Below are 15,498 nucleotides of genomic sequence, written 5' to 3' on the forward strand. Positions count from 1 at the left end.
ATTTGCTGATAAAAGTAAGTCTTAAAAATAGCTCCCAACATGCTAATATCCATCAAGAAGTAATTATGTACGTTTAAATTGCTAAAAATCCACACATATCCCTCAATACAGTATTAAAACATTATAGCTAGCCACTTAAAAAATACTGCCCCATAATTCCATACATGGCTAATAAGAGGAAATTTGGATGGCTTTGAACAAGCTTTGTTAGAAGATAGAAACAGCCAGAACCAGGGGTTCTTACAATCAAACAACTGATACACACAAAATAGTTCTCCTCCCTATTATATAAATCAGAGTTACCCAAATTTCCTAATTTACTATGTTCAGTATATAAATGTACTGGATTATTTGTTATTCCCATAGTTATGGAAAGAGAATGTGGAGACTGCCTCTAAGGAGACCTCTCAACTGTTCATAAGTTCCTGTATTCCAAAGCAATAAGGAAAGGAACAGAAGTTCTCTCCTGTGCTCTAAACCAGGCATGGCCAAACTTGGCCGTCCATATGTTTTGGGACTACAATCCTAATGATCCCTGACCACTGGTCTTATTAGCTAGGGATGATGGGAGTTGTAGTCCCGAAACATCTGGAGGGCCAGGTTTGGCCATGCCTGCTATAAACTGAAGACAGAAAACTCATACCTGGTCCCTCCCTGCTTCAATTGTCTTGTAACTCAATACCCTAAAACAGGTGTGGGCTCCAGTTGTTCTCAGACCTCAGTTCCCATTATTTTTGGAGTTCAAGAGAGCTGGAGTTCAACAGCATCTGGAGGGTCGCTAGTTCTCCATCCTTGTTCTAAATCCTCTGAGAATACTTACATTCTCCCTCAATTTCTGTTGCTTGACAGCACATCTTAGACAAGAGTGGATGACAGAAAAGCCAATATCTTGGGACTTGTCTCCTAGTGAAGTGGTTCAGTTTCGCTAAGTGTATCTGATCTCTACAAATGCAGATGGAGGTCCATATGAATAAATGGTTCCTGGACAAAAAAAAAATCTCTTCCACATATTAAACTATGCATGCAAAGGATAAGGGTTCTATTTAGATTTCTATGTGGATGAATACCTTTTTCTCATGGGGGAACTTCCCACCTGATATCTGAAGTGGTACAGCCCACTGGTGTTCAGCTGGTGGGCTGAAACTCACTACTGAGTTGTGGCCTAATTCAAGTGGGTTGCAACAGCCGCATTAAAGGTAATGGGTAAAGGGACCCCTGACAGTTAAGTCCAGTCGTGGCCGACCCTGGGGTCTGTAGGCCAAGGGAGCCGGCGTTTGTCCGCAGACAGCTTCTGGGTCAGGTGGCCAGCATGTCTAAGCTGCTTCTGGCAAACCAGAGCAGCGCACGGAAACGCTGTTTACCTTCCCGCCGGAAGGTATTTAGCTACCTATTTATCTACTTGCAATTTGCGCTTTCGAACTGCTAGGTTGGCAGGAGCAGGGACCAAGCAACGGGAGCTCACCCCATCGCAGGGATTCAAACCACCAACCTTCTGATTGGCAAGCCCTAGGTAAGAATTATTTTAAGATACTGGTCCCACAAATGCATGTATGGGTTAAAGGCGGGTTCCGGGTCAGAAAAGGTTGACGATTACTGGTATAACATGCTGAGAACTAAGTCTCAGTTTCAAGGGTATGTGAAGGACAAGCAGATTAAATTGTGCAATAGGAGTTGGTGGTAGCATTATCTAAGTTTGTAGTATATGCATTGCTGGGCAGAACAATTGGCATGTAAACTTGCAGTCTAGTTTCACCAGATAAAACTAACAAATTATAAAGAGACATTTTCTTCTGTTTCTTATCTGTTATCAGTTTTGGCCTGTTGAAAACCATCAAGACAGGACTTTTTGACGTTCTGTAGGTGAAGATAGTATTTACACTATATTGTGATTTCAGACTTATAGACTATTATGCCTGGTGCCAACAACTATGGATACTGAGGCCACTTTGCAAGCTAGTATGGTATGACACATCATTTATGTTTTTAACCTTTCTGTAAATCAGCAGCTGTGTCTTCTTTGAGTAAATATCAAGGAAAAATAATGCCATCATTGTTTTTCTACTTGTGGACAAGTAAAGCCCCTTGAGGTATCTGTTTCAAGGAAAGCAATTAAGCAATTACCCAATAACTGGAACACCTAGAACAGTGTAAAATGTGAAATCTAATTCCTGTGCTGGGCCCACAGATGTGGGGTAGAGCATTTCCCAAAACGGAAAATCTTCTGAAAACTTTTCCAGTGCTTAATTTTTCTATGGAAAATTCCACATTTCACAAGTTCAGTAGTAGCAATGAATGGATGACTTCCAATTGCAAAAAAAAAAAAGGCAAGCTAACAGTTGCAAAGTTTTTACCTTTGTTTAGTAAGTACAGGTAAAATAAATATGCCAAATTACATCACTTTCTAGAGCATCTTGCAAAGGACTGCACACACACGCCCATTCTTCCCCAGTTCAAGTAACCTCCTGTAACCTCCAGTACCAACTCAACAAGTTTATCTACTGTTAGGCAGCGGAGAAGTCTAACACACCAGCAGAATTCTGATTGCCACCCGCAACTTCAGCAGCAAAAGTACAAATGTTCTGTATCACATGAATTTGTCCCTCAGTCATTTTCTACAGGCTAGAATAACTTGGTGATCACCGCTACTTGTCTATCAGAATCTACACTGATCTTGTAGCCAGTATACAGGTAGAAACCATCCAGGCAGATTCTAGTACAGACATAGTGTCAGACATTAGTAATATATTTCAGAGCAGTAGGCTCACTGCATGTTCAGCACAAAGGCATTTGTGATGTGGTTGAGCATGCAGGACAATTTCAGTTTCACAGAGCAACATGCACAAGCCTCTTGAGTGAAAATGGCCTTAGGTGGTAACCCTATAAACATTTCCTTGTGGAGTGAGTCTCATACTTGCTCTTAAAGGTAAAGGTAAAGGTACCCCTGCCCGTACGGGCAAAAACACATAGGATTGAACTATTAACAATGTAGCTGTTACACATTAACTGCTGGGTACTAAGCCCTTATGAATCACTAGCCAAGTTATTTTGGAAGTCTGGTCACAGATACACCCACACACCCACACCAACAAAGCTGCTTCTGAACACTTTGGAAAATCTAATAGCAAATAATAATCCCAAGCGCTAGCCTAGTCCCATAGAAAATGAACCCCCGTTTTTCCAGGTCTTTATCTTGATCTCACCACTGGAAGTCAAGAATGACCACAAATGGGATCACTGACTCCTTGAGCTGCAAATAATAGGTTTCTGTGGCTAGATTGATATTGGGATAAGCAAATTAAAAGGGAAAGACCTCATAGGTTCACAGTGTATTTTAAAGTTGCTCAAGGAAGCAGACTGAGAAAAGAAACAAAGGCATATTGATATCCAGCAATGAGTATAATCACAAAGGGCAGGAATATAGATGGATAGGTCATAGCGATTAGGAAGAGTGACTGGCGTAATATAAAGCTGGTCCAATGAAGACACATTCTGGGAACAGTCAGGGAGACAGAGCACACTTCAGCAATTTTCTCTGCTTATTTGCAGAGCTGGCACTGGGAAGTTGCAAAAAGAATGAGCTGGGAAGACTGTAGTTCAAATTTCAGCACCCCCAAAATTCTCTTGATGACTGTCAGCAAGGCATTAGCCCACATCTGCAATGCAGGGATAATAACCCTGGCCTGCCTTACATGGCTGTTGTAAGGATTATGTTACAATTATATATGTGGAGCCCTTAGTGGGGCCAAAAAATGGGATGAATATGTTTTTATTGTGTTTAAATAACTAATTTAAAATAGTATGTGGCATGCTTGAGTGAACCCTACTGGTCTTTCTCTTGAACCCTGCTGCCATATCACCCCTATAGCACCTGCATGGTGAAACACAGTGGCACTTGGAGCCCAAGAATCCTTGCTTCAAGACACTCCACAACATTAAGGCAATGTCTAGACTCTGAGGCTTGGTGGCACCTCCATCCATACTACTGCCTCAGCTGTTGGTTCCATCGCCTAGTCCTTTCCTTGCTGCTGCAGTATCTCTGCCTGGACACCCTACACCACTGTGTACCCACATGTATTCACTATGTGTCCACTTGCAATCTACAACAGCACTTGCTTGCTCCTAGAGCAGACAACCGCAGAACAGACCTTCCAGAGACAAACATAACCTTGGTTTAGAAACAAATGTCAGGCAGCTGCCTGACAAGATGGGGAACATACCAGTTTCCTGGAGGTGTCCAATATTGCACAAAACTGGCCTTTAATTGCCTCTGGAAATCAGGTAATTGCCTCTGCTATAATTATTGTGAAAATGTATTTGAAGAGTTCAATTAATGGCAAGAAAACCCAAATATTGAAGAGCTTAACCTGTCAATAGTGAGATAAATTACTTTTGGCAAGTAATTAGAATCAGATATTTCCCTATAAATTGCATTTCCTTAATTATGCAGGCCAGAAACAGTGTGTGTGTGTGTGTGTGTGTGTGTGTGTGTGTGTATCACAGCTATATTCACAACTATGGGGCAAGCCCCCTTTGCCATTTTCAGCCCTGTATAAATTAGTTCTCTGTACCTTTACCATGTAGTATCATCATTTCCAATGGGACTTGAACATTAATGTGCTTTGCAAGGGCTCTTGATGAAGTGATTGTGTCTTTTCTTACAAAATCTAAGAGGATATCAGTCTTTTGCTCTTGCAATATGACTCCATTCTACAAATGTTTTGCCAGTTTAAATAGCTTGGATCTGTGTGGAAAAATCTACAGATCAGCATTTGGGATGAAAATGATGATGATGATGATGATTTTAACCATTTGGACAGCAGTGGGTTTAGAGTTGAGATGCAATTGTTCATTTTTTTCTTCAATTTTCTTTTCTCACTGGACACTTCCAGAAATATGTTTATCTTAGGGTGGCTGCTCCTCATGCATGCAGTTTTTTGCAGCATCCACACAACATTTATAGCATCAAAATGCCAGCCCGTATTCCCCCACCCCATTTAATCAGTATTTATCATTTCCAGGAAAAATGCAGTAAGTTTTTTTAAAAGACACACACACAAACAAAAACCTATCGCCAACAACTTGCTTACAATATCTTGTTGACACATTATATACCCTTAGATAATGTTGAGCACTTGAGTCTTGAACACTTCTGAAAAACAATCTAGGAAACCTTTAAGTAATTGCATTTGCTTGCCATGCCCCCACCCCCAAATTGGCAAGCAAATTTATTATATGGAATTATGGTACATGGGATCATCCCATTTTATCTAACAACCTGCAGCAAGTGGCTTGCCCAAAGCCATTCAATGAACTTCATGGAAGTTCACTGAATGTTGGATGAATCAGGACAAGCAAAAGAAAGTACTTCTTCACACAACTATGAATTTCATTTCTTCACAGGTTAGTGATAGCCACCACCTTGGATGACCTTAAATGACGATTAGACAAATTCATGAAGGATAAGGCTATCAATGGGTACCAGTATCAATGGCTATGTTCTGCCACCACTGTTGAAGGCAATATGCCTCTGAATGCCACAAGAGGGGAGAATGCTCTTTTGCTCAGGTCTTGCTTTGGGGTTTTGCATAGGCATCCGGTTGACCATTGTAAGAATAGCCACTGGTTAAAACAGCAGGGCTCTGGCTTTAAATGTTCAGCAGAGGTCAGATTATTTAACCACTACAAATCTGTCCTCTTGAGTGGCCTTGGGCAAGTAATTTCCCTCTGTTTTTGTGACAATGAAACAGAGCAACCACACGTAGCCTGCCCCAAGCAAGTTGAAGGAAATGGTGCTATTCCAATGCATCATTCTTTTATTCTCTTTTTAAAACCAATTGCATACTACCCTTCTTCTACTCTAATAACAATAGCAGGGCCATGCGTCATAGATGAACAGGAATTTGAGCCCAGATCTTCCCATTCCTATCCCAACACTCCATACAAATACTTAACTAGCTGATTAATTGTGTCACAGATAACTCGGTTCTGCCTCCCCTCTCCCCATATAAAGCCTGCCTCTCTTAAATAAATCCTGGCTATGCCCATGACTCGGGGACCATCTCCTAATATAGTGACAGAGTCCGTCTTGAAAAGTCGCTTGCTAAAATTCATCTAATCATCGTTGTTTTTCTAGAGATGGGCGAGGAGAGGAGAGTTCAGAGAGGAGAAAGTGAGTTAATTAAATCTGAGGCTCTGCCCGAAATGTATTCTTTTGTTAGCTCCCATCCCCTAAAGAGGCATACCTTCAATACACTGGTCCAAACGACATGAATAATGAATCCCTTGATACTGTAACCTGAACACCAGCAGTGACATAAGTGATAAATGTTTACTGATAATGACTTGCCATGCCAATATGCGGAAAGAAGAAAAGGTGCTGGCAAATTCAAGAGAAGCATCTTTTACTAGGACGTTGTTATTATTTAGCTACCCAAACCTGATGTGTTCCTTGTTGCTTTAAGGCTAAGCTAACAGACAAAGGAAAAACAGGACTTGGAAAATCAGTGTTGCAGCAAAAAATGCTGGCAGCAAATGCGCCAATCAACACGCCACTTCTGTGCTCCTGTTTTCCTAACTGGAAATGAGTATAAAACAGTTGTTATATTAGATTAAATGCTGTTTGTCAGTACACCTTTCACCCACAAGCCCAAAGTACACAGAATCACAGAGCACTAGCAACATTACTTACCCTAAGTGAATTAATTCATAAACTTCACTGCCTAAACTACAGATGGACAGCTACTGCAAGGACAAGTGGCAGAATCACCTTGGGACAGAAGCAAGAGGGCTTGTGCCATATACCGGTACCAAGCCCTGATGGCTGCATTTTATTGTAATGCATCCAAGGGTGGCATTCTCTAATACTTTGGGATTATGACCAAAAGGTCTGTATCTCTTGGTTAAAATTATTGTTATTGTTATTACTCTGCCTTTTTCCTTTTGAGTCTGATGGGACTCAAGGCAGCTTATAGATAAAAACAAGAACTGCAAAAAACATATCAAAAGCAATTATTTAAATATAATTAAGCATTAATAGAATCAAAACTATATACATATATAAAATCTGTTTAAAAGATACCCATAATTATAATAAAAACAGCATGGCACCAACCCTTTAATTAAAATGAATCAATTCCCCAAGTCAATTCATCTGCTAGCGGAGGGACAACCAGGAAGGAGCCAGCTTTCCTAGGGAGTTCCAAAGTCTGGGAGCAGCTACTGAGAATTCCCTTTCCTGCATCCCCACCAATCATGCTTGTGAAGGTAGTGGGACCTGGAGAAGCGCCTCCCCTGAAGATCTCAAAACCCAGGCAGGTTCGCGTATAGTCAAAACACATTGGGTTCAATGGCATGTAGGATTGCCAAAGTCTTTTTCCTGGATGCCCACCCCTATTATTATTATTATTATTATTATTATTATTATTATTATTATTATTCCAAGTGCATAAAGCTGAATGAGCACAAGTTAAATGTGCATAAGTTGTGAGCAACCTGTACTTCAGAATGAAATGAGAACCAAGAGAAGGCTCATGCTCTGACTAAAGGTGAAAGCTGCAGGTAGAGGAGACACAAAGATTTGGTCCCAACCAGAACTAAATGCAGGCTGAAAAGGAGGAAGCTTGAAGGGGGAAAGATGGGAATAAACAGGGAAGGGTAAACAGGATACGGTGAAGCTTGTCCAAATGGTCCAAACACAAGTTTTGAGATGGTGGTGAATCAAGGGAAGAGGGGAGGCTCAATTAGTCCATTTTCAGACTGGAGTTTGTGGCTCTATTCAGTATTTAGTTTCTGCACACATTTCCAGGAATAAACACCCATGATCAAGCAGCCCCTTTTATTCATCAGGAAGCAACCACTTTCAGGCATCATAAAGATGCTGTTTATCAGTAGAAGTGCCAACTTGGGTCTGTTTTATGATTCCTTGAAGAACCCTAAAGACAGCCGTGAGGCTTCAAAAGCTGGCCCCTTTCACGGGAAAAGACCTCTCCTGTAAGATTGATGGTGTCTAGGCAGCAGATTAATCTTGAATACTGTTGCTGCATGGGTCACAGATCACAAAAGGCATAATGTGGTTGCTTAAATGTGAAATATTTTAAAGGAAGATCATCTTACCCACACAAGATTGCTGCCTCGCCTAACATTATGGATTTCCCTCATTGTCTCACACTTCCCTACAATGTAATGGATTCCCTTTAAAAGATTGGTGTCTTAATTTTTTACATCTTCATCTTGGGAGCACTACCCAGTGTTGCTGAGAAGTTTCCAGCTTCTTAAGGCTTTGTTTTAAGAAGAAGAAGATAGTCTGTATCCAAGTTACATGCTTGAAGAAATGACTTGAGAAAGGCCTGCAGTTGGCAGATTTATCAACAAAGGTTTCTCACCATCAAAGGGCTAGCACACTGTGGAAGTAACCTTAACCAGGGGGCTGCAGCAGCAAAGCCCAAGCACCTTAACCCTGCACCATAGTGGTAATTTGGAGGTGGAAGGAACTCCTGGTCTGATCTCTGCTGCATTGCAGCACCATCACATGCAGGCATTTGGAGAGCATTGATGGCTGGCCTTTGGGTGTCTACTAGGGTTCATACTGTTTAGACAGGGTATGCTGTATGATACAACTTTTTCTTTGGATGAACATGCAGTTGGTTAGAGTGTGGTGCTATTATCACCAAGGTCATGGGTTTGATCCCCATATGGGTCCATATTCCTGCTTTGCTGGGGGTTGGACTACACTAGATGATCCTCAGGGTCCCTTCCAACTCTATGATTCTATGATATTTTATATTTGTATTGTTTTGCTCATTTTTTAAAATGTATTTTGCATTTTAGGGCCAACTTAGGGCCAACTCTGGGTATATGATGTGGTATATAAATACTACAAACAAAACTAAGCTAATCTATAGGGTGGTACAGCAGCTTTCAACCCAGTGAGATTCAAGTGAAACAAAGATCTACAGTGTCCCGATAAGGCTCTGTAATGTTATCTACTCTGGTCTGGTTTCCTGAGTCTGAGTGACACTGAAGACTGCCTATCCTTGCTTGACTGCTGGTTGAAGCATTTGCTTGCCTCCAGTCCACCAGTCCTAACACTCTGGAGCCTCTTTTTCCACAGAGCTTAAAGCAGCATGAATGGGGGAATACCTGCTCATGGTGTGCCTGTTCATCCCACTTCCGCCTCTTTTAGAAAGGCTGTGCAGGGTTTTTCTTGAATCTTTGCTTTACCAGAACATACGTAGCTGCCATTCTAAGGAGTTAAGACTATTGGTTCATCCAGCTCAATATTGTCTACTCTGAGTGACAGTGGCTCTCCAGGGTTTTAGGCAGGGGGACATCTTCCTATGTGAGATGCTGGGAATTGAAACTGGGACCTGCTGCATGCAAGGCAGATGCGCTACCAATCAGCTAAGATCCCCTAAATCCCTGCACAACATATTGACCAGTATAAAATAAATATTTGTGTGCCATCAGAAGTGCTGCCAATGCCCCAATCAAACCACTTTCAACTGTTTTTAATGTGGATTCTTCCCACGTTTTTTCAGTATTCCTGTGTTTCTCAAACTCATCAGTTACTAGTGTTTATGCACACAGACACCCTATAAGTCTATGGGTACCATATCTGACTAAGACGGAGAGGGTGTACCATAGGACTACAGAATTTCCTCCTCAGGTTTCCCACTCTCAGAAAAGTGCAAAACAAAAACATCTATCAATACTGCTGAGACTGCACCAGAGACTGCTTTACAACAGATGCCAATACAAAATGCTTGCATGCACAAGAATATAATTTGCAGTTCCCAGGATAATTTCAGGGTGGCATTGCCCCATCATAGTTTTCAATTACTTTAATGCATGCATACACAAAACCAAAAAACCCAAACAATAGCACTATTAATTTTGAAACAAAGCCCACAGTCACTCTAGCCAAATATGGAGGGAATTGTTGTCCACGCACTTACTCAGCATTTAACACAGGGTCCAGCAGTACGGCATGCAGTAATGGAAATTATGACATTCAGAGGGCATCACCATAAATTTCCTAAGTACACAATCAACCTAATCATCAAATAATTTGTGCCAGCAGTTCCATGCTTGAAATATCCATGCTTGCGGAGTGCACTGAGGATCAGAATTTTTTTATTTTTTTTAATGAATGAAATTTGGTCTTAGGTTCATGGAGAGGAAATTGGCTGCAATGATTATTACAGAATCAGAACAAAATGATTTGGGAGATTAGAGAAGAATACACTACTGGAACAAATTGCTGTACTTTCAGAAGGAACAGCATTTAAGTGCACTGCAGGCACCATAAGAAGGGCTTTAGTTTCTTTTTTCCTGGCTAGAGAAGATGGGTCCTTTGATCTACACTTTCCTTGCTCTTCTGCTTCACTCCATACATTAGCCAGGCAAGACACCATAAAATTAGTATCTTTACCTGTGACACATTTCAAACACAGATATTACTTCCAAATTAGCATGTGCCTTCATAAATGTAGATGTGTGTAGTTTGCCCTGTGCACACAGTGTAGGTGCCGAGCACCAGTCAGGGCTTTCTGGCATGAAGGTTGCCCAGCAAAACACACGCTTGGCATTAATCACATATGACAATGCACACACAGAGGCACACAGTTTCCTACGCCAAAGTCATACCAATAACATTTCCCATATTGTGATGCAGCCCCCAGTTCCCTGCTTGTGTGTGTGTGTTATGTGTTTAATCCTCAAATGCTCTGGGCATTACAGGCAACTCCAACCTTGCATTCAATGATCACAAAATTACATTACAAAACAATTCCATCTGTGGTTAATTTCTCAGACCAAAGATGCCAGGGCTTCCTTAGAATAACTTCTCCTCAATACCAGAAGTATGCGTGTTGGCCGTGTAGCAAAACCAATCTGATCATGGTTAAGGCACTCAGTTATTACCTCACATGTTCCAGGGCTGAACCCTCAAGATAAGAACTGGCTCTAATCTGTGGTGAACTCCAACTCGGATTAAGTCCTGGGATTCCATGAGGACATGGACTGACCAGAGGCACAAGGGAGTCTTCGGCCTAAAGGCAGCCCAATTATCCAGTGCAGTGAGGGAGCAAGATTTGGAACAGAGCCTCAGCTACATGGGGGCCCTGCAGGATGCAAAACCCCAAACCGAAGTACGGGAGAGCATGATACGTGCTACTTTGCAGAACACTGTGCCAAAGTGGATCCAGTTCATTGCCCTGACCTTTCCGTTGCATCTCATTTCATGAGTTGCTACAAAAGTGCCTGTGTGAGCTGCTCTCAGGCCTCTTAGGTGAGCACAGCTTGCCTGGGTTGTGCAGACTCCCCCCTAAGCATCGCTCCCCTTTAAATCAGACAGAGGGAAAACCTGCTGTGTCAGCTGTGACTTTGTTGTGAAGAGTGACCGGCTCCAAAGCTGTTGGCAGAAGGAGGGGTCTTGTAGCGCCAGAACTTGTACTGAAAAAGAGCATTGCTCAAAGGAGACAGTTTAAAAGCCTCTTTTTTCCAAGGGGAAGGAACTGTTCAGGTCCCAGACACCTGGCACAAGGAAAAACAACAACAAAGTTCTGCAACCCCACTGTATAAGATTATAAATATATCTTTATACAGTGGTACCTCGGGTTAAGTACTTAATTGGTTCCGGAGGTCCGTTCTTAACCTGAAACTGTTCTTAACCTGAAGCACCACTTTAGCTAATGGGGCCTCCTGCTGCTGCCACGCCACCGGAGCACAATTTCTGTTCTCATCCTGAAGCAAAGTTCTTAACCTGAAGCACTATTTCTGGGTTAGCGGAGTCTGTAAACTGAAGCGTATGTAACCTGAAGCGTATGCAACCCGAGGTACCACTATATAAATATATCTTTATACCGGTAATTCCAAAATATATAGGTAGGAGCCATGCAAAAGTGGGGGAAAAAAACCTGGAATAAGGAGGTGTTGCAGGAGTGAGTTTCATAGGGTTGAGTTTGCCTTGTGATAGCTCTGGCATCAATTTAACAGCAACAACAATTTGTTTTTTGTACTCCGCCCATCTGCCTGGGTTGTCCAAGCCACTCTGGGTGGCTTCCAACAGAATATACAAAAACACAACAGAACTTCACACATTAAAAGCTTCCCCATACACGTCTGCCTTCAAATGTCTATATCATGTTTATTCCTTTGACATCTGACGGGAGGTCATTCCACAAGATGGGCACCACTACTGAAGAGCCCTTGCTCTGGATGGAAAATGCTAAAGGGAGAGGGCAGATTAGTGATTAGACCAAAAGCCCCGTTTCACCCCTGCGACATATTTTTCCACCTCCTTAAGGACTAATGGAGCCATTCGTGGTGGAGGTGGGGGGTTGGGGAGAAAGCACCTGAAAATAGGCATAATGTTTCGAGTACTTGGAATGACTCTGAAATACTACCCAAGTTCTTTTGAATTTTGCTCCTCTTAAATAATGATATTTTACCATTTTAAAGTCCAAAAGAGCTTCATGCTACAAACTAAATTACCACCCAAACCAGATATTCATTTAGTTCCCCAAAGGGGGATTAACAATAATGACACAAATTGAAGAGATATCTGTGCTGCCTGGCCCGTGACGGAGAGGCAGTGCTTTAAAAGGCGCTGCAATGTAGGATTTCTCAGGCACCTCTCTCTCCCAGTGTCTTACTGAACAAAGCTATTTCAAACACCACACAGTGTTCTTACCGTCTTCGTTCTCGTCAAACGGTGGTGACTTGCTGGAGGTGTTTGCGCCCATGTTGGATTTGGCTGGAAGCTCCTCACTTACATCATCCTTTAAATTCAAAGTGCTAAGAGCGAGTTATTAACTCACTCAGAGTTGGCAGATCTGTAGATCTTCCTGCCGGTGGACCCTAGTGGGGAGGGAAAAACAGAAAGGAGGGGGGGGACACAGCTGACATCAAAACTGAAAAACTGTATGAACCACAAATTTGTCACATTTTGACAGGAGTGTTAATAAAAAATAAATGGAAAGGGGAGAGGCCCTTAAAAAGGACACACAAGGGCACTGATGCTGACAGATTTCTCTCTCTCCTAGGAGTAGACCTATTGACTTTTCTCTGACTACCTCAACAAGATCACCCCTATGTCTTTGCATGATTCTACTAGTGTGGCTGTCATCTTGCTTTCTATGCAGAACAGCCAAGCTGGTATAAATTCCACTTGCTTATGAAAATCTTAATTCTGCTTCGGACTAAACATGAGAAACAGAGGGTGTGCCACTTCATCTTTGCTGCTCTCATTTGAAAGGAAGCATATTAAACTTTCTTATTGTATTCCCTGAAACTCCCCAGGGAGGAAAACAGTACCATGTATATATTTGATCTCTTATTCCTCCAGCGTGTAAGCACAAACCTCTCTATCTGTGGAAAAGTAAGAAATTTGGCTGTCATGATTACTGACTCAGTTTATAATCATGATCCCTGCACTGCTCCCATGAAACCATTTTTATCTTGGTTTTATAGTCCTCATTCTATTTCAATAAAACTTCAACAACACAAAACCAGAAAGCCCCCACCATGTATATAAAACCAGTTACCAGAAAGCGTCTGTATTCACATCTCTCCTCTTTTTTAAAAAAACACCTGGAAGCTACTTTATGAGGTGGTTAAGCACAATGAACGTATAAATCAGGCTAGATATTTTTCATTATGGTGCCTTGATTCATTGTCTCTTCCGCAGTCTGCTGGCTGCAGGACTGTCTGATACGCAACCCCAAGCAGGGACCGAACTTCAAGCATTTATGTGTAAACATAATTAATAAGGTCTCAACCTGGCACACGTAAATGCAAGCAACGCAGAAAATATTACTCCAGCCCCATCGGGTTTAGCAGGCTGAAAAGAAGTGCTTACCTACCTTGGAGGCAAGAAAAGGTCCAACAAAGGGGAATCAAAACCATCAAAGGGCTGGAGCAGCTCTCCTATGAGGAATGCTTACAGCATTTGAGGTTTTTTAGTTTAGAGAAAAGGTGAGTAAGAGTTAAGGAGAGGCTTGCTAGAGGTGTTTAAGATACAAATGGTGTGGTCAAAGACACGTTCTCCCCCTGTGTCATAATACTAGAACCCAGGGCCAGCTTCTTTAAGCTATGGGATTTCTTTCCACAAGAAGTGATGCTCACCAACCTTGGACAGCTCTAGGAGGACTAGACAAATTCATGGAGGACAAAGCTTTCAATGGTTAGTAGCCAAGATGGCTATGCTCTGAGTCTACTGAGCACAGCATGCCTCTGTGTACCACATCACAAGTGGAGAGAATGCTAATGGGCTCATGTCGTGATCTCAGGTTTCCCATGGACATCTGATTGGTCACTGTAAGAACAGGATCCTGGACTAGATTGCTCTTTTGTCTGTCTGATCCAGCAGCACTCTTCTTATACTCAATGAGTTGCCTTATTGAGGTCCAGATGTGGCAGAGTTCTCTGCTAGAGCCAACATTTTTAAGTCTTGACGTACCATTCAGATTCATCCTACCTTTATCTATCCCCCACAACCCACGGTGCCACCAAAAACAGGTTATTTCACCCAGCAGCGTAACAGAGCTGTAGCGCAGCCACTTACAAATCCCCCCAAATCAGAAAACACACCACCTCCTCAACTCCCAAAAAACCAAAGAGGGTGTATGTTTCCATTTGTTAATTGATATGTGGAGATATATAATTACTATCATTTAACTAGAAAAACAGTACATCTAACCATTGTGGGGGAGACAGTGACCAGGGTCCCAGGGGCCTGCAGGCCTCTTAAGTTTGCTATCTGGGTACTATCGGTGGGCTACTTTAAAGTTCCCACTTTCCTTTCTTCAGATTATCTCACTTCAAACTGGACTTGGACCAGACAGCCCTTCAAATACAGGGCTAATCTCTGTAGAGCAGGACATATCACCAGCCTCCTGGGCTGGCTCTCACAGGACTGGAGGTTAGGTGGCAAGGAAGGACGAGGGCACAGGAAGCTGCCACATACAGAACACTGGTCCCTCTAGCTCAGTTTTTCTACACTGACAGTGGCTCTCCAAGATTTCAGACAGGTGTCTCTTCCAGCCCTGCTTGGAGATGCTGGAGATTGAATCTGGGCCTTCTGCTTGCAAGGCAGATGCTCTTCAGCTGAGCCATGGCTCTTCTGCAAAGGACATTATCACAAAGGCCTGCATCAAAAGTGCACTGGTTATTTAATCATACCTTAGTTCTGTACCAGACATATCTTGTGACAATAGACTCAACTTTTTGCACAGGGGCCCCCAAATCCTCTCAACATCTTTCAGATGGTGGCACTGATTCAAAAAATAATTGATGCACATGTTAGCAAAGCTGTTTCTGTTGTTGTAAGAGCTCGGCAAAGTTCCCATCATTTCAAAATAAATCAGAGGGGTAATTAAATACTCAGGAAGTTGAAGCAAGCAAAATTGTCTTATGGTTGGAGAGCCCAGGTGAAATTCTTCAGGATTTGGGCTTGGATGAAAATTGCTAAGTCACTCCCTTAAGTGGTTAAGACTTTGC

At 42.2% G+C, this 15,498-nt stretch overlaps 1 protein-coding gene across 2 annotated transcripts in view; it reads right to left on the minus strand.

Annotated features, from left to right (window-relative positions):
* Nucleotides 1-15,498, minus strand: part of STK32A (serine/threonine kinase 32A) — a 70,280-nt gene that overhangs the window by 47,868 nt on the left and 6,914 nt on the right. For both annotated transcript variants that reach the window (XM_083728294.1, XM_083728295.1), the window contains exon 2: nt 12,692-12,858. In XM_083728294.1, the coding sequence (XP_083584420.1) occupies nt 12,692-12,743 (52 nt within the window). In that variant the 5' untranslated portion in view covers nt 12,744-12,858. The remainder of the gene's footprint in view (nt 1-12,691; nt 12,859-15,498) is intronic.

This window comes from Podarcis gaigeae (genome assembly GCF_964106915.1).
Source record: "Podarcis gaigeae genome assembly, chromosome: 2".
NCBI classification, from domain to species: Eukaryota; Metazoa; Chordata; class Lepidosauria; order Squamata; family Lacertidae; genus Podarcis; species Podarcis gaigeae.